At 38.5% G+C, this 24,162-nt stretch overlaps 1 protein-coding gene across 1 annotated transcript in view; it reads right to left on the bottom strand.

Annotated features, from left to right (window-relative positions):
- Positions 1–24,162, bottom strand: part of Bbs7 (Bardet-Biedl syndrome 7) — a 38,480-nt gene that overhangs the window by 2,057 nt on the left and 12,261 nt on the right. Inside the window, exons 9-18 of the mRNA XM_027391980.2 lie at positions 20,756–20,840; positions 19,736–19,838; positions 17,186–17,378; positions 15,370–15,444; positions 12,982–13,047; positions 10,717–10,856; positions 5,232–5,396; positions 2,444–2,553; positions 2,240–2,343; positions 1,978–2,101 (exon numbers count right to left, since the gene is read on the bottom strand). Coding sequence (XP_027247781.1) covers positions 1,978–2,101; positions 2,240–2,343; positions 2,444–2,553; positions 5,232–5,396; positions 10,717–10,856; positions 12,982–13,047; positions 15,370–15,444; positions 17,186–17,378; positions 19,736–19,838; positions 20,756–20,840 — 1,165 coding nt within the window. The remainder of the gene's footprint in view (positions 1–1,977; positions 2,102–2,239; positions 2,344–2,443; positions 2,554–5,231; positions 5,397–10,716; positions 10,857–12,981; positions 13,048–15,369; positions 15,445–17,185; positions 17,379–19,735; positions 19,839–20,755; positions 20,841–24,162) is intronic.

Genomic DNA, 24,162 nt, shown 5'->3' with positions numbered 1-24,162 from the left:
CATGTGGGGAGGGTTTTAAGCAACTTTCAAGATATAAATATTTAATAACCTTCTTAACAACTGGTTATAACTGCTGATTCACACAATCCACTGCCAGCTATTTTGAATCGCTGTCAGCACACACTTCATCATAGTGATATCTGTTCCACCAAGAAGCTTCAACTGAACTAAAACACTAAATACTGGATTTGAAAGACCCCCCATGGGGTGGGACCCCAGGGTGACCACTCGGGAATTCGGTGACCCCAATCACCAGGTGGAGACGAGGACTTGATGCAATTAGCAAGAGGCTTTATTGCAGTTGTTTAACGAGCTAACCCCATTAGCTGGGGCCTTTCATCCATCCACCATGGTGGATGGCTGAGGAAAGACCCCGAGAAACCCTGGGACAGAGATCTTGTAGGATAGCATAAGGGGAGTGTCTTGGGGTAAGCACAGGCTCAGGATTGGTGTGCCTCCAGGCTTGGAGGACTTGCCCTGTGTTGATTGGTCAACTGGTTGTTATGGCCTATAGGTCCTCCCAGGGTGGTTGCTATGCTCTGCACGTCATTGCTGTGCACTTGTCTGCACTTAAAGCACACTCAGAGCCAAAAAAGCATAGCAGCTAACTTCTGATTGGTTCCTTGCAGGCATCTGACCTCCTAGTGACCAAGGCAAGGTCAGGCAAGCATGTGTTAGACTGTTATGGCTGCCAAAACGGGGAGCTGGTCCCTTCAGATTCATAGGTCAAGGGCAAATTATTTCACCTGTGAGTTTCCCACAGGGATGGTCTAAATTGTCAATCATTTATACAAGACCCCTGAGACATGTATATTTTAGGAATAGAAAAATGAGAAAAATAATATATGGGTGGTATTGATCCAAAGGCAACATCTGATATCAAAATGGCAGTACTTTTGCAATAAAATATATAGGCAAATATATTTTTTGCACCAAGTGGAATAGAAAAAAAAAGATTAGAAATAACCTGTCAATTTAAATCAGATTTTTATCATGAAATCATTTTGCTGGTAAATGATTTACAAAGGTAAAATTTTGGTTTTCAAGCCACTTTCTAGATTTTGAAATCACAGAAAAGAGATGATAGACCTACAACACCATCACTTAAGAATATTGTAAAAGAGATCCTGTGCTTGCCATATAATGAACATTAAAATATTATTACTGATCATTTGGTAGAAAGTCTATAGGTTAATGGATCAGTATGGACTGATGGTAACAAATGACCTTGGCACAGGGCAGAAGTCATACATTTCAGGGAAAGAAGGTCCCAATGAAGGCTTTGCCACTATCTAGGAATGTGATGGCAAACTTTACTCTCATGTTTAGCTACAGAATATTGAAAATGAAGATAAAACCATCTACCTTGTAGAACTGTTGCAACAGTTAAAAAAAAAATCTCATGGAAGTCAGTGTAGTGTGCTGCACACAGTAGGTCTTACAGAAGGACTGCTAACAAAATTTTTCTTAGTCTGTTCCTCCTTTCCACCCTCCTTCCATCTCTGTCATCACTTCTCTTGATCTTTTCTCTATCAATATAATCTTAACATATCTGGCTCCTCACCACCAAAGCAAAACAAATTTTAAACTGTAAATTTAAACATCACATAAACTTCCCTACCAAGTTTTGCCTAGATAGAATACATGCTGCATTTTTACAACAGCAACAGCACCTGAAAATCATCTGTGAGAAATACACTGGGAATGTGTAGGCTTTGAGGGTTGAAACACTTCTTCATTATATATATATATGTATATATGTTCACATATAATTCCACTTTCACATTTACTTACATTTTTAAAATAGAAAAGGTTAAGCTGTGAGACTACCTTGGCAAATACAGAAATATTCTGTACAATAAACTGGCTGACACAGGCTCATGACTGCTGTGATTTCTGCCTAGCTCCTTTCACAACTCTTTGGTAAATAAATTGCTGGAAAGAATTGCAGCAGGCTATGCTAGAAGGTCCACTCACCATAGAGCCTTTCAAGATGTGCAGGCTGCTTCTTGTACTCTTCTTGTAGATGATCTGCCTCTTCTAGAATACAGCGGTATTCTGGAATCAGAAAGTTCGTATTTCCCTCGTGAACCTGCAATTCCTTATTAAAAAAAAAAACAAAAACAAAAACAGAAGCACCTTAATGGTCAAATTTTAATCTAGTGTAACATTAAAGTAGAACTGGAAAAAAACCAGTGCTAGCAATCATGCTCACAATCCCACTGATGCACAGCCTTACCTTCAAGGCATCAATTAACTGCACTTTCTTAGCCAGAAGCAACTGATACTCCAGCTTTGGGTGGATTAGCTTTAAAGTATGCTTGACTGACACTTCGTTTATCTCTAGAAGAAGTTGGTCAGACACAGTTAAGTCACTTTCATGAGAAACATTGCTATTATAACAACTGTAAAAAACTGGGATGAATGATTTTCCTTTTTTTACCGTATGATATGTTGAGATTAATTTTCCTTTTGGTAGCTTCTTTAGAAAGCACATCTTTTAGGATAGATATTGTAGAAATATTGTCAGATTTAAAAACTCCTTCTCCTTTTCTACAAAGCAATGCATTTTTAAAAGAAAAGTTATAGGAAGCAGTGGTCTTATAAATACATATTTTTACATAGTGTTTAGTTTAAATTTCATTTGACTTTACATGGTCTGTGTGTATCATTCACATAAAGCATACTTAAACATGTACTCTGTCCTTTACCATACCAAGGCAGCTCCTGAACTCAAAACTAAAGATCCTATTACACACATCTCTCTTAAGATGAGAATTTTTAAGTACCCCACTTTTTTTTTTTTTTTTTTTTTTGGTTTTTCGAGACAGAGTTTCTCTGTGTAGTTTTGGAGCCTATCCTGGCACTTGCTCTGGAGATCAGGCTGGCCTTGAACTCACAGAGATCCACCTGCCTCTGCCTCCCGAGTACTGGGATTAAAGGCGTGCACCACCAATGCCCGGCAAGTACCCCACTTAAAACTTTTCTTTGTGGACATTAATACTGCCAATAGCTAACCTCATATATAAAATATATTCAGAATTGCTTATTTATACACACACATATAAGTACGTTTTTCTTTAATGTAATCACACAAATAAATTATAGTATTGCTGTATGCTTTATCTTTAAAATAAATCTGGTATCCAACCTGAAAGACACCTATTGTTTTTCAGGACTAGCATCCACTGCCTCTAGTTATGATCCCAGGACCCTTAGTTTTCTTTAGGAAACTCTACTTCTCATGTCAGGAAAAATGGAGCACACTTGTAATCCCAAGAATCAGAACATCCCACCACGCACAAGGATAAATTAATATGGTCCACACTGCACTTTCAGATATTTAGTGAACAATGAAAATTTCAAACCTAAGAATCATGGAAATTAAAGAATTCTTTTTTCACAGACATAGAAAAGTCTCAACATCATAGCAGAAAATTTCCCTTAGTTAGACAAAGAAATGGCTATACAGATACAGAGGCAGTTAGAGTGTCAAGCAGACAGGGCCAGACCCTTGTCATTATAGTTAAATGACTAAACATTCAGAACAAAGAAAATACATTGAAAGTGGCAATACAGGATCATCAAGTCATATATAAAGGCAGGCTGATCAACAACAGCAGAATTTTCAAGAGATACTTTAAAAAGCTGGAAAACTTAGAATTTTCAAGTTTTGAAAAAGAGTAACTGTTAACCCAGACTACTACTCCCAGAAAAGCTATCCATCACAATTGAAAGGGCAAGAAAAATTTTCCATAATAAAAACAATTCATATGCCAGGCGGTGGTGGTGGTGCATGCCTTTAATCCCAATACCCGGGAAGCAGAGGCAGATGGATCTCTGTGAGTTCAAAGCCAGCCTGGTCTACAGAGTGAGTTCCAGTACAGCCAGGGCTATTTATACAGAGAGACCCTGTCTCAAAAACCAAAATAAATAAATAAATCAACCAAAAACAAACAAAACCAAACCAAACAAAAAACAATTTGTGATCATTAAGCCAACTCACAGAAGATACTTGACGGAATTCTCTGACTGAAAAAAAGACAAACACATCCATGGGGCCACGAGGGAAGAATAAACCATTCTTGAGTAACAATAGTTAAGCAGGAGAGAATAGGAAAACACCAAAATACTGCAAAATCAACAAAAGGACAGGAATAACACAAACTTTTCTGTTATAAATATAAATATTAATGCCCCCAATTTCCCATTCACCAGTCACAGACTGCAGAAGGGACTTACAGGCAGGACCTACCTATCTACCTGTTGTCTCTAAATCCCACACCTCACCATCAAAGACAGAGGCTACTGGAAGGTAGAAGAAGGAAGGAAACACTTATCCTAAGCAGACAAGGTAACAAACAAGCATCTGTCACTGTTCTGAAATCTGACAAAATACACTTTAAACAAAAACTAATCAGAAAAGGTAAAAAAAATTACCTTCATACTGATTAAAGAAACAATCTGTCAAGAGGACATTACAATTCTGAACATGCATGAACTGAACATGGGTCTATTCTATCTCATAAAACAAGTACTAACAGAGATAAAATCACAGACAGGTTAGCCCAACACAATAATATAGGAGACATCAATACCCCATTCTCATTGATTGATAGATCATTAGGGCAAAAAATAGAGACATCTTAAATGGCATCATAGATTTAATGGGTTTAACAGATATCTTTAGAACATTCCATCTGAAAATTGTAGGAAATTATAAAATATTACTGCAGATTTTATAGACATATTATTGGAAAATATTAATTTTTGCATACACATTTTTACTAGTAACATTTTACACTCAAATTCTATTTGTTTAGTAGCTCCTGTTGAACATCACTGATCTTTTTGTTGTTTTTTTGTTTTTTTTCGAGACAGGGTTTCTCTGTAGGTTTGGAGACTGTCCTGGAACTTTCTTTGAAGACCAGGCTGGCCTCGAACTCACAGAGATCCACCTGCCTCTGCCTCCTGAGTGCTGGGATTAAAGGCGTGTACCAGCACTCAGGCATGTTCACCCTGTGAACATTAAGGACACCAGATCTCATTACAGATGGTTGTGAGCTACTATATGGTTGCTGGGAATCGAACTCAGGACCTCTGGAAGAATAACCAGTGGTCTTAACCACTGAGCCATCTCTCCAGCCCCATTACCAATTTTTAATTACATTATTTTGAAATTATTCCTGTTTTAAATGACTACTTGTTAGCAAGTAATAAATTTGACTTACCTGTATACGCATTCGAGTTGTGTATCCAGAAAGGTATTCTGAAAGTAAAATGTTGCAGATTCTCCTGCTGGAGGCTTTTCAGGAACTTCAGGCAGGCAGAACACCACCCAGGAGTGAACTTCAGCAAAGCTGAACTGGCCTATTAGAGTCAATGTATTCATGGGTCTGCAATTTAGTAGTAGAGACATGTATTTGTGTGTGTGCTTCCACGAAAATACTATGCATATACATGTGTAAGCAGAATTCCAAATATGGTTAAACACTTTATTATAGGACTTTTAATTTTTATATAGGGGTTATGTAGCCCAGAAACTCACTACATACCCCAGGCTAACCTCACGTGCATGTCAATCATGCATGACACTCCCAAGTGCAAGAATTACAGGTGTGTGATACCACTCTCAGCTTTAAATAAATACTTTTAAAAGTTTTCTGAAATTAATCTTACATATCAAACAAATGAACATTTTAATTCTACAGATAAAAATCTGAATTCTTGTTTATGCCTATACTTGTTTTTGCTAGGCGCCTTACAGTTAGGTGATGTGAATAGCTTTTTTTGTTCATCACAACATGCTTTAATAAACTAAATTGAGGTTATTCAGTCAGCTTTGCATGTTTGAAACTCCATGTAGTATTTGTATTACATAGACTACAAAAAACATATGATTCACCTCCGGGAAATAATCAACATATTATAAACCTGAACAACTGGGCTTGAGGTAGGGCATGGACTCTTCCTCTCTTCTTTACCAGCTGTGTCCCAGTCACAAGTCAGAAAACAGTACCTTATATATTGCATGGAATTAGTTTAACAACTTCTATAAATTAATATAATAAAGTAAGAGAGAGATTGAAAAATAAATCAAGCCAGGGTGGTGGCTCACATATGGTAATCCCAGCACCCAGGAGGCTGAGGCAGGAGGATTTGAACTGAAGGCCAGCCTGGATTTGTATGAACCTATCTTAAAAACAAAATTATTAATCAATTAACCAAAAAGAGTTTTAAAATAGATGGGTATTTATAAAGAGCTGAGAAGGTCTAAAGCACACCACAAGGAACTTCAGTGGGATACAGAATCAAGTTAGAAATAAAAAGTTAGAAGAGACTTTTAAGATCTGTTCAAACAATCCTCTGATTTACAGATGAAAAACCTACAACCCAGAGAAATAACAAATCACACAGGAATATAATAGAACCCAAGTCTCTGATTGCCAGTGTTTGCTGTTCCTTCCATGGCAATGCTGTGCCCATTAATGTTAACCTTGACTTTTAAGCAAAAAATGCAACCAAAAAAAGAATCTATTTCTCAGCCATACCTGGTGGCCACATCTTTAATTCTAGCTATGTGGAAGGCTACAACATGAGGATTGCAAGTGTAAGACTAGCCTGGGAAACTCAGTGAGATCCTGCCTCAAAAGATACAAACCATCTCAGGATACAGTTCAGGAATCGATTGTCTGCCATATAGGAGGTCCTAGGTTTAACATGAAACAGAAAAATGGCCAAAAAGGAATTCTTTTAATGTTTCCCAGAAAATTGCCTAAAGAAACTTCCCCCTTTATCTTATTCCAGTTATACAACTTTTTTTGTTTTGTATTGTTTTTCAAGACAGGGTTTCTCTGTGTAGCTTTTGGAGCCTATCCTGGCACTCGCTCTGGAGACCAGGCTGGCCTCGAACTCACAGAGATCCGCCTGCCTCTGCCTCCTGAGTGCTGGGATTAAAGGTGTGCACCACCAACACCCGGCTAGTTATACAACTTTTGATATGCAAGCTGCATTAGGAAGAACATGGCCTTGGCTTCTAACCATAGCTCTGGTTCTTGTATCAAAAAGTGGACTACTTTCCCAAGCCTCTACTTCCCATTTGCAAAACAGAGATATAACCTGTATTGCTCTAAGAATCAAGTCATAATATTTGGGAGCATGACATGGCTGCTGTTCGCTTGAACTCACAGTAGGCATGGTAACTTGCACAAGACTGCTATATCATGTCACAGAACAAGGACACACAAAAAGTTAAAGCTTGATGAGGAAGGCGCCTACATTTTGTAAACAACCCTAATGAATTTAGCTGGCTCTCACACAAAGACATCAAAGTAAAATGGGAATAGGAGGTGGGGCAATTGGGGAGAGGAAGGGAGTTAGTGGGCAAGAGAAAATATGATTTAAATACATTATGAACATTAAAAGTTTCATAATAAACCCATTATTATGTAAAAGTGATATATACTAATAAAATATTTTGAAAATAATAGAAAATATATAAGTACCTGGCCAAATACATGTCATAAAATATTAAATCACTGCTTATCTCTGTCCTTTCCTTTTTCCTTTGCTTAATCCCATGTTATCCTGTCTCAAAAAAACTATTAGCATTGCTGGGTGGTGGTGGCGCACATCTTTAATTTTAGCACTCGGGAGGCAGAGGCAGGTGGATCTCTGTGAGTTTGAGGTCAGCCTGGTCTACAGAGTGAATTCCAGTACAGCCAGGACTGTTTCATAGAGAAACCCTGCCTCAAAAAACCAAAACTAAAACCAAAACCAAAATACAAACAAACAAACAAAAACCCTATCAGCATTAAGATGCTGACATTAGAAATATCAGGAACTATTGTAGTTGACTGCTCTACCACTACTACTTGAGGTGCAAAAGAGGGGAATATGATGTTGAGGTTAACACAATGCAGGGTGTTCATAGGGAACCACTGTGCCATCTAAATGCTAAACACTATTTGCTCACTAGGTGCTTAAGGAAACTGCTACTTCAGTGATCTCAGAATGGCAATAGATGACAGGGAAGTCTAACTCAACACAGCTGCTAAAATAAGGCAAAGTATCTTTATTTTATTAGAAATATTTATTAGAAACATCAAAGCAATAGCTAATTATTAAACATGTAAGTTAAAATAAGTTCTAACTTTTAAATGTTGACACAACTATCAGCTACACAACGTAATATTATTCAGCTGTTAAGAAAAATGGAATTGTGAAAGTTGCAGGTAAATGGATGGAGCCAGAAACGATCATCCTGAGTGAGGTACCCAGACCCAGAAAGACAATCATTACTGTTTTCTCTCATATGTGTGTATTCAATTTTATGCCTTAGGTATGTGTGTGTGTTTCCTTTAGAATACCCACAGAGGTTAGGTGGCTAGTAAGGCACCGGTGTGTGTGTGTGTGTGGGGGGGGGATCTCAAAGGAAAGGGAAATAAAATACAGTGTCATATAGGGATAAAGGGGGATTAGAACAGAAGGACTAAATGGAGTGGGGGAGGATGGGAAGACAGGATACAAGAGGAAATATGAAGAGGGATAACTAACACTAAAGGCCTTTTGAAAAAGCCATATGGAACCTAACTATTGTAGGGGGATGCAATACCTCAATTAGACATAATATACTACTAAATCTCCAGTACCAGGAATGGATTTCATCTTTTTGACTTAATGGGATCCTGTAGATTGCACCCCCACCCTAAACATAACAGGGTATTGCCAATGCTATTGCTTATCATTCACATCTTGACAGTAAGACCCTATTACTGAAGATATCATATATTTATGCCATAAAACAAGGAGAAATCTCACTGGAACTCAACTGGTAGCTTGGTCCCTACTGGGTAGCGTTTATAGTGCAGGAAGCTGTTATACATGCTCCTGGGAGAGAAAAGATATCATCAGTCTCATCCACCCACAAACCATGTGAGTTACAATAATGCCCACTGGTGCCAAAGTGGCAGAAATGTTATAGGAGTAGCCAACCACTTTATTAAAAAATTGGATTTATGGTCCATTCCATGAGATGAAACCTATACCTGACACTATCAATGAGGCTAAGACCTTGGTTAGAAATATTCATGAGTTCTAGAGGAACCAATTATTATTATTCTGCTAAAGAAACATAGCAATAAAACAACTCCTAATGACATACTTATTCCCACATACCAGTGCATTGCTCAACCCTCTTCAGAAAAGCTTCTTTTTGCAATAGATGGTTAACACAAAACCCACAACTGGTCAATGTGAAGAGAAAAAGAGACTTTGAAATGCTCAGCACTAAATGGGATGTCTGTATTACAGCCATCTCCTTAAGGTTCAGGGATCTTTGTGGAAGAAGGAGCAAAAAGGTAGTAGTAGTAAAAGCCAGAGGTAGTGATGGCTAACTTCAAGGAAACTGCTTTTCTAGACACAACAGGATGGATGTACATATGAACTCTCAGAAATGGTGTCAGCATGCACAAGACCTGCACAAGCACAAACCAGACAAAATCTTATCATAGAGGAGGGGAAGTGAGAGGAAGTCCCACCTCTAGTCAAGAAACTATTTGAAATTGATAGCTGCTGAGATAGAGAAAAATCAGTCTTCTTCAGTGGAGTGACACTGGATATGGTGGTTTGAAAGAAAATGGCCCCCAAGGGAGTGCCACTATTAGAAGCATGGCTTTGTTGGAGTAGGTGTGATCTTGTTTGAGGAAGTGTGCCACTGTGTAAGCCAGCTTTGATGTCTCATATGTATGCAAGTCATGCCTAAGGAGAGAGTTCAGTTCCTGTTGCCTTTGGATCAAGATTCAGAATTCTCCAGAATCTTGTCTGCCTGCACACCACCATATTCCCAGCTGCCATTCAATAATGGACTGAACCTCTGGAACTGTAAGCCACCTCAATGAAATGTTTTCCTTTATAAGAGATGCTGTGGTCATGGTGTTTCTTCACAGCAATAGAAACTTAACTAAGAATCTAGTTATATCAACCACATACCAGGGTGGGCCCCATGCTATAGTCTATCAGGACAAACTATACTCCATGTTCATTTGGCTTTTGTTGTTGTTTTAAGAGGGAAAGTACATGAAGTTGGATGGAAAGGGAGTTTGAGGGAAGATTTGAGAAGAGTTGGGAAACAGAAAAAAATATGACTAAAATATATTGTATGAAATTCTCAAAGAATAAATAAACATCTAAATAGAAAAAAATGAAAATATATAAATTTTGTAAAAAGTATTTTGTTTTGTTTTGTTTTTTTTGAGACAGGGTTTCTCTGTGTTGCCCTGGGTGTCTTGGAACACACTCTGTAGATCAGGCTAGCCTTGAACTCACAGAGCTCCACCTGCCTCTGCCTCCCTCCTGGGTGCTGGAATTAAAGGTGTGTGCCACTACTACCCTGCTGTAAAAAGTCTTAAAAAATAAAAATAAACAAGTAAATGCAGTCATGAGATGGTGAGATGGCTCAGCAGGTATATACACTTCCTGTCAAACCTGACAACCTGAGTTCAATCTCTAAGACTCACACAGTGGAGAGAGGGTGACAACTTCCCTAAAGCTGTTACCAGATCTCCACACTCGCACCATGGCGTCTGTGCACCCACATACAATACATACAGACATACATAAATAAATATGAGTAAATAAGATATAATAAAAATGAAAATAAAAGCAGGCTGAATGATGTAATAACTTAAAAACACATCACGCTCTCCCATGTACTACCTGTCGTGGTCAATAAAGTGCGTTCTCTGATGGAGGGATAGAGGTTTGATGTGGTACTGGCGAACCTGACAGGTTTTTGGCTGAATCCTCGGAGTCACATATGCCTGAAGTGTGCCATACTGGCCTTCAATTGAGCGAATCTGAAAAAAGTGTAAGTCAGCAGTGTAAATATATTTTCAGATATTCACTTAAGTATCAAACTCTTATGTCTAGTCTTTCCTGGACTATTCTGAGGGATAAGAAACATCTGTCAAGCTCTTATATGGCAAGAGTACAGGAAACTTTAAATGATTCTGGCCATCTTTTTTTGTTTGTTTGTTTGTTTGTTTTTCGAGACAGGGTTTCTCTGTGTAGCTTTGGAGCCTATCCTGGCACTTGCTCTGGAGACCAGGCTGGCCTCGAACTCACAGAGATCCGCCTGCCTCTGCCTCCTGAGTGCTGGGATTAAAGGCATGCGCCACCAACACCCGGCCAATTCTGGCAGTCTTTAACTAAATGAATCACCCTCCAAGTGATCACCATTATGTATGTTCAGTTCAGCTGTCCCATGTTCATCACTCCGACACCATTTCAAGATAAGGCATCATTTTCAAATTGTACCCTGCACATCCAAAGGACGAGTGCATAATATACTTAAGAGTCACAAGAAAATGGGCATACAGAAATTAAAAACTGGGCATACAGAAATTAATTTTTGAAATAACTAAAACTAAATTAGAAAACTTTCTCAGAACTGGGGAATTATATAGAGATGTTACAAATATGTTCACAGAAGCTGGGCAATGGTGGCCCATGCCTTTAGTCCCAGCACTCAGGAGCCAGAGGCAGAAGCAGAGGCAGGTGGATCTCTGTGAGTTCGAGGCCAGCCTGATCTACAGAGCTACACAGAGAAACCCAGTCTCAAAAAAACCAAAATATAATAATAATAATAAAAAATAAATAATAAATAAATAAAAAATCAAATCTGTTCACAGATGTTTCCAGGAAGTAAGTAGAGAAGCATATTATAAACCAATTACACCCAGACTGAAAAATTCTTCCTGGATATTTTGAATATGGCTGGTTGGAGCTGGGGAGAGTTCAAACACCAAGAATGATGTACAAAGCTGCTGAGATTTCATTTCAGAGCAATGCTCAAGGGGCACAGCCTCTTCTGTCTGCCCTGCACAATTTTAACAATTCTCCTACATATGGACCATGAGTGGATAAATATGTAAAAATGAATCAGTACAATCCACACATTATATTTGATAATAATTATTATTATCATCAAATTTTGTTGAAGATATTATATAATGTTACATCAGTTTTCTTTAAAAAGAGCACTCATCTTTTTTTTTTTTTCCCCAAGACAGGGTTTTTCTATGTAACAACCCTGGTTGTCCTGAAACTTGCTCAAGACCAGCCTGGCCTTGAACACAAGGGATCTGCCTATCTCTCTCTCCCAAGTGCTGGGATTAAAGGTGTGTGCTACCATGTCCTGATTTAGCACTCATCTTTTAAATATGCTGACATCTTTACAAATTAAACATAAATACACTGTATTTGCTTCAAAGTGATTTTAGGTCACAAGTAACATAAAATAAGATTGTCATGGGTTGATCATCATGCTTGGATCATTTCCAAAATAAGAAATCAGCAAAGCTGGGCATGGTGGCTCACATTTGTAATTTCAACTAATTGCCAAAGTTCAAGTTCAGCCAGTGCAATAAAGTAAGACCAGATCTCATCCCCACCACCCTTCTTCCCTGACAAAAATGAAAGAAAACTAGAAAATTCCACTTGGAGGAAACTTTAAGAGCAGTAATTTTAGAGACGGTTAATGATTGAGTACTAACAATAGATACAGTGGCCAGGATAAACTAAAACCCAACTGATCATTTTAAAGGTGTTACTTCAAAATGATTCATTTCACAGAGAATTTCAATGCAGACAAATGACATCACAAGTAAGACACATCAAAGGAAAAGAAAGTTCAAACATTCAGAAATAAAGGTAACGAAGCTGGAGAGTTGGCTGAGTGGTTAAGAGCGTGTATTGCTCTTCCAAAGATCCTGAGTTCAGTTCCCAGCCACCCACATTAGGTGACTCACAACTGCCTCTAACTCTGCTCCAGGGCATCTAATGTCCTCTTCTGGCTTTCAAAATCACTGAGCTAACATGTACGTGCACACACACAGCTAAAACTCAAAACTTGTAAAACATGTTCTTGACCATCAAAAAGTAAAAAGAAGATGGAAATAAAGGCAATTTCTAACAATTTACCTTGAGCTCCAGCCTGGTGGTATTTGCTTGGCACCGATAAGTGGCAAGAAGAAAGTTGTCATTTGACTGGAAGAATTTAAAGTTGAGAATCAACAAACACTGTCAGTAATACTGTTCATTATTTACTTGGATAACTATCACTTAAAAAAAATAAAGGTTTAGTGTAGATGGGAGTTCTTAATTGGTCTAAATAACAAAAACCCACAGTCATATATAGAGGAAAATGCTGAGAGATCAGAGAGAAGGAGAAAGTCAAAGCCACCTTCCACCTCCTTGGCATCTCAGCAGACCAGAAAGCAAGTTCCTGTTTCTTCCCTTTTATATCCTCTCTGCCCAGCCATCTCATTTCCTGTCTTTTTATACAGACCTCTAGGCCTTTATGGTTAGCTAGTGGCAGGGTTCATCTTCTGATCTTCAAACAGGCTTTATTTGTACAAGCAAGATATCACCACATATCCTCCTTTTTGTCTCAAAATTGAAAAAAATTATATAACTAATATAAGAAAAACTATATACAATAAGTACAATAAGTATATATAATACATCCAGGCAATAAGTACATTAACAATGACTAGTCCATTAGCGTTTGACAAATTCAGAGAAAATACTCCGTTATTCTTTCTAGGTGAGTCCAAGTCTTGTACTTAATTTACTTTCTATTCTGATTTGCATTATCAAATTGTCTTTTAATATCTTTCAAACTTATTATACTTAATACATCTTTAGTGAATTTCTTTACCAAGTCTGGTAAATAAGGAAAACTATGACTATACTATCTAGTCTTTAACTCCCTCAGAGACCTGAGAAGGAAATAATATTAACTGAGTAAGCAAGAAGTGAAAGAAAGCGACTTCCAAAACATGTGAGAAATGACAGAAACAGTTATGTTAGTTAGGCTTCCTAAATATACAGAGGTATATTTCAAATGGATAGGCATTCTCCAAAACCTTTCTACAGAATATGGCATTTAAAATGGTTTATTAGGGTAGTGAGACATATCTCCAGGCAGCACCAATTGCCTCAAAGAGGAAGATGGGCATCAGAGAAACTCATTATGGAGTTTGCCTTCAACATGGCAGGGATAGCCATTTGGACAAGAAACTGCTCTTGCCTGGACTGCTTGATAGCATGCTGTCCAAACTGGACAAGTAGGTTACAAAGAAAAGTGGCTACTGAACTTGCCAAGGGACAGGATGGTCCTTCAAGGCTCCCGCTTCATCAAAAAGTCTTCCAGACATTCTGGGCCTGTAGGCTGAAGAGAAATGCCCCAACATTACAGAGGAACTTTGAGTGACTGTCCAGGCAGCAAGATGTCTCTGTCAACTCTAGAGTTTATATATTATCCTTCTGGGGTCTTTTTTTTGGGGGGGGGTTTGAGACAAAGTTTCTCTGTGGCTTTGGAGGCTGTCCTGGAACTAGCTCTTGTAGATAGACCATGCTGATCTCGAACTCACAGAGATCTGCCTGCCTTTGCCTCCCAAGTGCTGGGATTAAAGGCGTGCACCACCAATGCCCAGCCCTTCTGGGGTCTTTGATGGAGCTGAAGACAGTTATGGTTATGGTTTTCCTTAGTTATGATAAAAGAAAAGTTACACACAAAACTTTAGACTCACAAAGATAGGATAGATGATAGAATATTTTCTTTAAAATTTTTCAAATGTTAGTGGACTAAATATTGCTAACTATAGTTCTTGGTTGATAACTGTTTTGTTACATATAATTTTACTTTGTTAAAGTTAAAACCTTCCTTTTTATTTAGACAGAAAAGAGGACATGATGGGGGAAGAAACATATATGCACTAATGCAGAGAAGTGCAAAGCTATAGCATTTCAAGAAAAATGTTGAAGGGCTTCTTTGGCAGAATGAATGGGCATGAAAAGGGAGATAGCACCCACCCAGGGGTAAGCTGGAGATGTAAGAGCTGAAACACAGGAAGACTTCTCTTCACAATGCAGACCTAGACTCACATCCAGCAGGAAACCTTTAAAAGGTTGTGAGAAATGATTCAGTGACATTTGTGCTTTACAAAGACCTCTCTGGTGGCAGCGTACAGTAGTCTTGAGGTGAGTGGCAGGACTGAAGGCAGAGAAGCTATAGGCATAAGTTGTGTAGCTGGACATGATTGAGTGAGTTAGCACAGGGGGAAGCAACACGAGAGCTGGATGAGAGCTCAGGGGAGTCTAGGAAAGGACCTAGGAGTTTAGGGCAGGGCCTCAGGATCAGGACATCTGAAGAGAGGGAAAAGACATAAGCAGATTATATGAGAAAAGCCAGTAAGTGAATGACAGAAATTGCAGCTTCAAACACTGACAGAACTTACAGAGTTGACCCAAAATGGTCAACAACAAAACCAAGACTTGAAGGTTTTTTGTCTGTTTTTAACTTACCTCTGTGTCACAGCTGCTAAAGCTCACAACAGCAGAATTTTTATCCACATCAAGTAGATCTATTGGGACATCACTCTACAGCAAATACATAAAAACAAAAAGGGTTCAGAAGGAAACCCTAAAGGTGTACACAAGATGTTTACTCTAAGGGTTCTCCTTAGTTCTAGTTCAGTCTTCAAATTTGAGAGTTCGAATAATTTCAGTTTACACCCCTCCTTCCCTGGTGTTGTTGGAGACAAGCTCTCACCATGTACCCCTAGCTGGTCTAAAATTGTAAATGTAGATCAGGCTGGCATTGAACTTACAGAGATATGCCCTCTCTGTGTCTCCACTGCTGGGATTAAAGGCGTGCTTCACTCCTTTTGTAAAAAGGGTCTGCCCAGGGAGTCTGGCCTTAGACCCCTGAGTGTGGGATTATGATGTGCAACACCATGCTCAGCTAATGGTTTATATTTCTAGAAAGTGAGTTCAATAAAGAATAAATTTTTATAATCATCTATTCTTTAATATTGGCTTATCAGAAATTGGAGAACATTCTTATCTCCTTGAAAAATAATCTTCCTGTTTTTGTTTTTGTTATTGAAAAGCGGTTTTCATGGGCTTTAATCATGGGGTTATTCTGATTATATCAATATAAGTGTGTAGTGTGTAAATATATGAATGTGTGTATGGAGATGCACATGTTGGTGTCTTCCTTGGTCATTTTCCACCTTAGTTTTTGAAACAGAGTCTTCATTAAACCAATTAGCTAGACTAGCTGACTAGAAAGCAGGAGTGAGTTAGAACATCTTTGCCTAGTTCTGGGATTATAGACCCAGAGCCACCTATATAAATCCAAACACAAGTCCTAATGCTTGCACTGCAGGCACTGTAGCAACTGAACCATCTCTCTAGCTAACTGTTTTTATACAAGCATACGATCTCCTCAGCAGAGAAGTTTCTAAGAGAGAGCTGCTGCTGCCCTGTGGTGCATGAGACTGGAGCTCCTGGAGTTGTTCAGTGTGGCAGCCTGTGAATTAATGCAATGGAAGGCTTTCTCTAATTAATTATCTGATTTCTTTATTGTATCTTTTAGCAAATAAATTATCTCTTTCCACCTTGATACCCTCCCATTTTTAGGGGGTTTTCATCTAATAAGTTTCCATCTATCCTTTTCAATTTCATATATCCCAACTTAAATAAATAAACCAAAAAGTAGTGTGAGTTACCTATTATTATTATTATTATCCCTAAATTTCACCCCTTGAATTTATGCCTTTGGCCTACCTAGAATCTGCTGGGTTAATAAATAAGCTACCATCGTAGTATCTGGAGATTCAGAAAGCACATTTTCAAAGGATTAAATATTGGAACCTTCCTTGCTCTCTTTTGAGGCAAGATCTCACTCTATAGTTCAGGTTGGCCTCCAACTTGTAGCGTTCCTCCTGCCTCAGACTTGTGAGTGCTACAATTACTGGCCAGGACCTGGCACTTAGCATATATTGGAGCTTTCTAAGCCATATTATGGTTAAGATTCTCCCAGAAGGAGGCCAAAGAAGGAAATCCTGGTGTTCTTTCTATTTCTCCTGGAAGCTGAAATTCACACATCTTTTGATTATTGAGTATACAATAAATAAAATGTAAAGATATAACTCAACCTATAAGTAAATTGACTACCTATCAGAAGATCAATAATCTGTAAACATTTACAATTACTGTCTAGAATTAGAAATGTTTATTAATAATAAGGGCACACAACTGGTTTGCAAAAAACAAAAACCAACAAACAAAAAACCCAGATCTAGTCTAAAACTAGGAATCTAGGCATTCTTCTTACCTGTATTAAGACATTATCTATTGCAGTCTGCACCTCTAAGACAAGGCTGTAGCTGGCATCATCTTTATTCAATGTAAACTTGTCATTTATACTAAATGAAGGAACTGTTGACTTTGCTTTGCTCGATTGTGAAGACTGTTGGTAGTTTTCTCTTTCCTGCAGTACCTTAAACTGCAGATGTTCTAACTCACTCCTGCAGGAAAACACACACAATCTTATCACCCACAGAGATCCCTACAGTGTGCACAAACATGTCAGATATTTCCTTTTGAGAAGTCTAGCTTAGGGGCTGAGCTAGAAGACTGTTTCACATTGATAGGAACATGTTTGCTTCTATGATTGGCTAAATGATTCCACATCATTTATCATTGATCCAAAAACTAAAACATCTACTCAGTCCAATAGCAGTATTACTAATAGAGCTGTATCAAGACTGCAAATTACCAACTCCAACACATGGTAGCAGCTATACACAGCACTGATCAGAAGAGAAGCCAACACAGTAGACCTGATGAAAAAGACTAAAGCATGCAGCCAGTCAACATAGTTTCTCTATAAGTCTCTAATGTAGACACACAAAATTGATGCAGAATATTAACATTTTGGAAACGACAAGGATGATTATTAACCAGGGGCATCATTGAAGTTCTGTCAAATGTTGGAGCCGATTCTTTATGAGTGCTGTCAAGGGATGTTTTGGTTAAGGGGAAAGGTTACCTGCAATGAAGTAACAGTATGGGGGCAACATGAAGGTTAGCCAGTCTAAATTTAGGGGGAAAGTCTGAGAAGAACATTTAATGGGATATATGCAATAAATCAAGGGAAATATTAATATATCCAAGAAATATTTACTAATCAATATTACATACTTACCTCAGTGTTCTATGTACTGACTGAACAAAATATGTTTGTAACACAGCTTATATTCTATTGTGATAGAGAAGAAGACTGGGGAGAAATGACAGAGGGGAAGACTTGGTGATAGAAGAAAGGTGTTTGGGGCTGGAGAGATAGCTCAGCTGTTAAGATCACTGGCTGTTCTTTCAGAGGACTCGAGTTCAATTCCCAGCACCCACATGGCAGCTCACATTGTAACTCCAGTTCCAAGGAATCTGACACTATTTTTTAGGTATTAAACTGAGTAACATAGCAGTCAGTCACTAACTCTACTTGGTATTTTTTAATTTACTTTTTATTTTTTATATGCATTGGTGTTTTGCCTGGAGGTACATCTGTGTGAGAGTGACAGATCTTGGAGTTATAGTGTTGAGTTGCATGTGGGTACTGGGATTTGAACCCAGGTCCTCTGGAAGAGCAGCCAGTGCCCTTAACCATGGAACCATCTCTCCAGTCCCATACTTGCTATTTTTTTTAAAAGAAGTATGTATGGTATACATGTGTGTACACATGTTTACATGCATATGATGCACCATGTATGGGTGTATATACATGTGTGTGCATATGTGTGTGGAGTCCAGAAGTGGGTGTAGAGCCCTCCTTCCTTGGTCACTCTCTACTTTACTTATTGAAGCAGGGTTTCTCAGTAAACCTAGATTTGTAAACTGCATTTAGTCTAGCTAGTTAGCTAGGAAGCCCTCAGATCCCCCCATCAGATACTGGGGATCTGAACTCTGGTCTTTATGGTTTCCTGGCAAGTGCTTTATCTACTGAGCCATCTCACTATTTCCTTATTGCAGGAACTAGGACACCCTGAATAAATCTGGCACGTTAGCTTGTATAATGCTTTCCTAGTGCTCTTCATAAACAAGATCATGCAATAGTACTTGTGGCATCTGTTGCCTTGAAAGTTCCTAGAGCCTTCAACTACCACCAAAAAGGGTGAGCTCTCACTTCCCTAAGAAGTAAGCAAGTGCTACAAGGGTGTCCAGTCAATAAAAGTTTTATCAACTTCCATTTCCTTATTATATGTGAGCGTGGGGTCAACTTTTCACAGGATATATCAAATTGAGCGGGCCATGAAGGCAATGTCAGCACTGAAGGGAGTCAGCATTATTCAGATCCAGCAAGAGAATTTTACAGATCAGAAGGATTTACAGGAACAGTCAGCATTAGAGTTAATGACAAAGATTAGTCACTTCTCGTCATTTATTTGTAAAGTGTTGGAAAACAAGCAAAACATTGTAACCACCTACAGCTAGGCAAACAAAAAAAAGTGCAATTCTGATCAGTAAGTCAAAAGGGACTAATGAACCTTATGGGTGTGGTACATCACACGTGGACCCAGCACCATGGAGGCAGAAACGAGAATCAGGAGTTCAAGGTCATCTTCAGCTACAGAAAGAGTTAAAGAGAGCAGCCTGGTCTATGAGAGACCTTGTTCCATAAAACAAAACCAAAAAGAATAATGTATAAGGAAGGTATATTTCAAACTCAAAAAATTAATCAACATTTACTGCTAATTTTCTCAGGCCTACAAACTTTTATGAGACGTATCATTCCGACCTATAAAACAAAGCAAGTGTTGTGCCTATGGGTAGCAAGCAGAGACAAATACAAACTTGGATGAGACAGAAACAGCAAAAATGTTACCGTAAAGAGGAAATTTTATTCTGCATTTCCTGATTAAGTTTTAGCTCTTCTCCTGGTCCACTTTCCTTATGAGTGGGCTCTGTTGTCAGCCCTGTAATCCAGCCTGTAAAGATGAGGTACAATCACACTTAGTGCTTTGGGCAAAAGCTGGTAACAAAGCCCCTAGTTACACGCCCTTTGTCCACCAGCATCAACCCAACAACCCCATGGCTTCTTAGAGAATGGAGCAAAAAATTCAAACTAAAGGTATTCACATCATACAGGAAGTACTTATGGATTTTGTGGTACTACTTTTTCCTTGACGTGCTACAATCTTTCAATTCTTAAAAACCTCACTTTTCAAGTATGGTATTGTAAGTCAGTAATACAGTCTAGCAAATTCAAAGGTAGCTAAAAAGTCAGAATTAGCTGGTACTGTTGTCATGGAAACCACACTCAAAGGACTATTGTGAGGATAAAGAAACTATTATCTCTTTAAAGTTAAGTTTTCATAAGAAGTGCATTAGGCTAAAATGTAGTCTCAAATTTAGCAAATACTTCTCTCTAAATTGAAGAAAATAATTTAATTTACTAGAGACAAGCAAACCCTCTTCAAAATATTATCCAATATTAGATCCAACACAGGGGCCCTACACATGTGAGGCAATAAAACCACTGAGCTATGTCCCCAGCCATTTTCCTTATTTTTGTTTAATATTACAGTTATTTGGACAGGTAGGGGAGGAAGAGAGGGGTAAATATGTTGGGGCAGATGAGTGAAAGAAGTCACATAATTTTCAGTAATTAGTTCTCTCCTTCCCCCATAGGGGATCTGGGGATGGAACTCAGTTGTCAGGCTTGGCAAGCACATGCATCATATACCACCTCTCTCTCTCTCTCTCTCTCTCTCTCTCTCTCTCTCTCTCTCTCTCACACACACACACACACACACACACACACAAATCAAATTAGTCAAAAAGTAACTTTACTAAATCTAGATTTTTTTCATCATCCTTCAACTGCCCATTATCATCACATTACCTGAATACGTGGCCAGCACAATTTCATCATAACCATCTTTCCCTACACAACCGCCCTGGAGCGATGTAATGCTTTCAGACAACATCTAAAATAATGTAATATCAACCACTTGTTAATATTTAAACATTTCAAAGACATGTTAAAGTAAGGTACAAAACCTCTCTTCCTGCCTCCAGATATTCAACATATATTTAGAGTATATTTATCATGTGCAGACACTAAGATTAAGAGAGAAAAATCTGAACAAATGCTAGAAAATTCCAGCATTTTTAAATATAGCAAAGAAGATTCAAAATAACTAGCATATTTATGAATAACACTCAGTATAATCATCTAGAAAGTAAAACCACTTTCATAAAGAAGGAAGGTTTGGAAAATTATATAAATAAAACGGCTAGTAAATTTAGTCTAGTTGGTAAATTTCTTTTGAGTTTTTTTCTTTAATGGGAAAAATATACATTTGCTATATGTTTTTAAGTTAACTTCTAGAATCTTCATCATAAACTTATAGAAGTTATAATATTTTAAAATAAAACCATGACATTTAAAAATCATATCCAGTGAACTAAATACCAGGAAAATTTGTGTATACAATCAACATTGAAAGTAAGAGATATCAGTTAGAATAACTGAATGAAACAGAAATGGTACATTGTTCCTTCTTCTTCTTCTTCTTAATCTTTTATTTTTGTGTTAAAATATACCAGGTGGTGGTGCTGCACACCTTTAATCCCAGCACTCGGGAGGTAGAGATAGCGGGTCTCTGTGAGTTTGAGGCCAGCCTGATCTACAGGGCGAGTTTCAGGATAGGCTCCAAAGCTACACAGGGAAACCCTGTCTCGAAAAACCAAAAAAAAAAAAAAAAAAATTGTATTATTCATTATAATTGTATACATAATGTAAATATATGTATTTGTGTATGTGTGTGTGTATGTGTGTGTGTGTGTGTGTGTGTGTGAGAGAGAGAGAGAGAGAGAGAGAGAGAGAGAGAGAGAGAGAGAGAGAGCATGCAGGCTACATATGTGCATGTGAAGGTCAGAAGACAACCCTGAGGAGTCATTTCTCCCTTCTCCCCTTTCTACCTTACATGACTATGGAGATTGAAATCAGTTTGCCAGGCTTGTGTGGCAAGCTCCTTCACCTCTGACCCATCTTGCTAGCCCCTCCTCTTAAAAAAATTGTGTGTGTGTGTGTGCATGATATGTGTCAACGTTTCTTTCATTCCACTTTCCCCACGTAGTTTCATTTTAATGTAATACACTCAAATTCCTCATATGCATTTTAATATAATATAGTTGGAATTCCTTAAACACATATTGATTTATTTGTATGTATGTGGAGGTGGGGTATGTGCACATGAGTACAAGTTCCCAAGAAAGCCTGAAGCCTCAGAACATCTTGGAGCCAGAGTTACAGGCTGTTGTGAGACACCAACATGTATGCTGGGAATAAAACTTGGGTCCTCTTTGAGAGCAGTACATGCTCTTAACTACTGAGCAATCTCTCAGTCCAGTATGGAATTATTTTACATTTATCTACAACCAAAAACTTACACTGAAATTACCTTCCCTAATCCGGGACCATTATTGGGCCAAGAATCTATGGTTAGACAAGTCCTTGGCCTTAGGGGAGAACCTCCTACAATGACACCTGCTGCTAAATGGAACACAGCATTAAACTGGCTCCTACTGACTTATCAATGCATCAGTCACTCATCTGAGAAGCTACAATTTGCAGCAGATGGTGGTCAACACAGACCCACAGCTGGACAAGGTGCAGAGAATATGAGGCTGTGGAGTCCTCAGGCATAAACATACCACCAAGGCTCAGAGGACATTTCAGAAGTGGTCGAGAGGGTAAGGGCCAGAAACAATGGATGACTGAAAGGAAACATCTATTGGACACAGCAGGGCAGCTGCATATAAGAACTCATAGTGGTTGTGATAGTATGCACAAAATTTGTACAAGTCCAAGCCAGATGGAATCTCAGCATGGGGAGGGGAACGGGGCACACTTTTCCACCTCCATCCATGGAGCCATTGGCAGCTGTTCCCTGCTGGGAGAGGGAGAGACTGTTTTTTTCTGAGTGTAGTCTCTGGTGAGTCAACCAGGCTCCAGTGGAGGACCACACATCCAAGGATGTTTTGGGCAGCATAGAATGGTCTTGAGGGATTTAAAAACTAAAAAGGCCACAAAATCGGGAGGATAGAGAAAGTGGGTGGGTCTGGGAGGAGTTAGAGGGTGAGAATATGATCAAAACTCTCAAGGGACTACTTTTGAAAAAAATGCCTTCTGTGATCACAAAGCTCTGGGGAATAGAAACTTCTATACTATAAGCACTGGAGGTTTCTATCATTATTAGTATTACCCATCTGATCAAGACTAATATAAGGGGGTTGGGGAAATGGTTCAACGGGGAACAGTGCAAGCTGCTCTTGCAAAGGACACAGGTTTGGTTCTCACACTCACATCAAGTGGCTTACAACTGTCTCTAACTCCAGCCCCAGGGTATTGGACACCCTCATAAATGTAGGGAAATACCAATGCACATAAAACAAAAATAAATCAATTAAAATAAAAAAACTTGTATTTCTCCTAAATTATCCATTAGCTGAAAACTATTTTAAGTTGTAGTCTTGTTTTTTCTTTTCATTTTTTATTGACACAAGCCCCTCTGTCATTAGAAAGGTAGAAAAAACAGCCAGGGAGATAGCGGTTGTTAGTGACAGACACAAGTGAACAGCAAATGCCTGCTGTTCACTAAGGCACAGAACAGAAGTAGAGAAGACTTGAGGTCTAGTACGAAAAGTTTTTCAAGGACTGACAAAAAAAGCACATCATCAACCAATACTGTTATATACTTATTTACTTTGAAGCCTGAACTATTTCTTTGGTTTTTGTTTGTTTTGTTTTGTTGTTTTTCAAGACAGGGATTCTCTGTGTACCCTTGGCTCTTCTGGACTCACTCTGTAAACCAGACAGCTTGGAGATCCATCTCTGCCTCTTCTGAGATTTAAAGGCATGTGCCATCAGCACATGGCTCTGACGTATTTCTTGAATTTTACTTAGCAAGATGACTTTTTACATCAAGATGAACAAGTTTGAACTAAATCTGTAAAATACTTGACTGTGTAATGTTTGAATTTCCACATCGCCTCCTCTGTAACACACTTTGTGGATACTTTTATTTGAAAGCCTCAGTGTAGCCTCTATGAGGAAGCATGAAGAAGCCCTGGAGGGAATCAGGCAGCTAGGATCTGAATGCCCAAAGGAACATGTAGATAGATACCCACAGAAGCTTCATTTCCAAAATCATGAGTTAATGGATTAACCCAACTAAGGGCTGGGGAGGGGCTTTTGAAAAAGGATTGGACAGATAAAGTCTTCAGGTGGAGTCTCAGAATTTG

The sequence above is a fragment of the Cricetulus griseus genome (assembly GCF_003668045.3).
Source record: "Cricetulus griseus strain 17A/GY chromosome 1 unlocalized genomic scaffold, alternate assembly CriGri-PICRH-1.0 chr1_0, whole genome shotgun sequence".
Lineage (NCBI taxonomy): Eukaryota > Metazoa > Chordata > Mammalia > Rodentia > Cricetidae > Cricetulus > Cricetulus griseus.
This window is presented reverse-complemented; position numbering and strand designations above follow the sequence as displayed.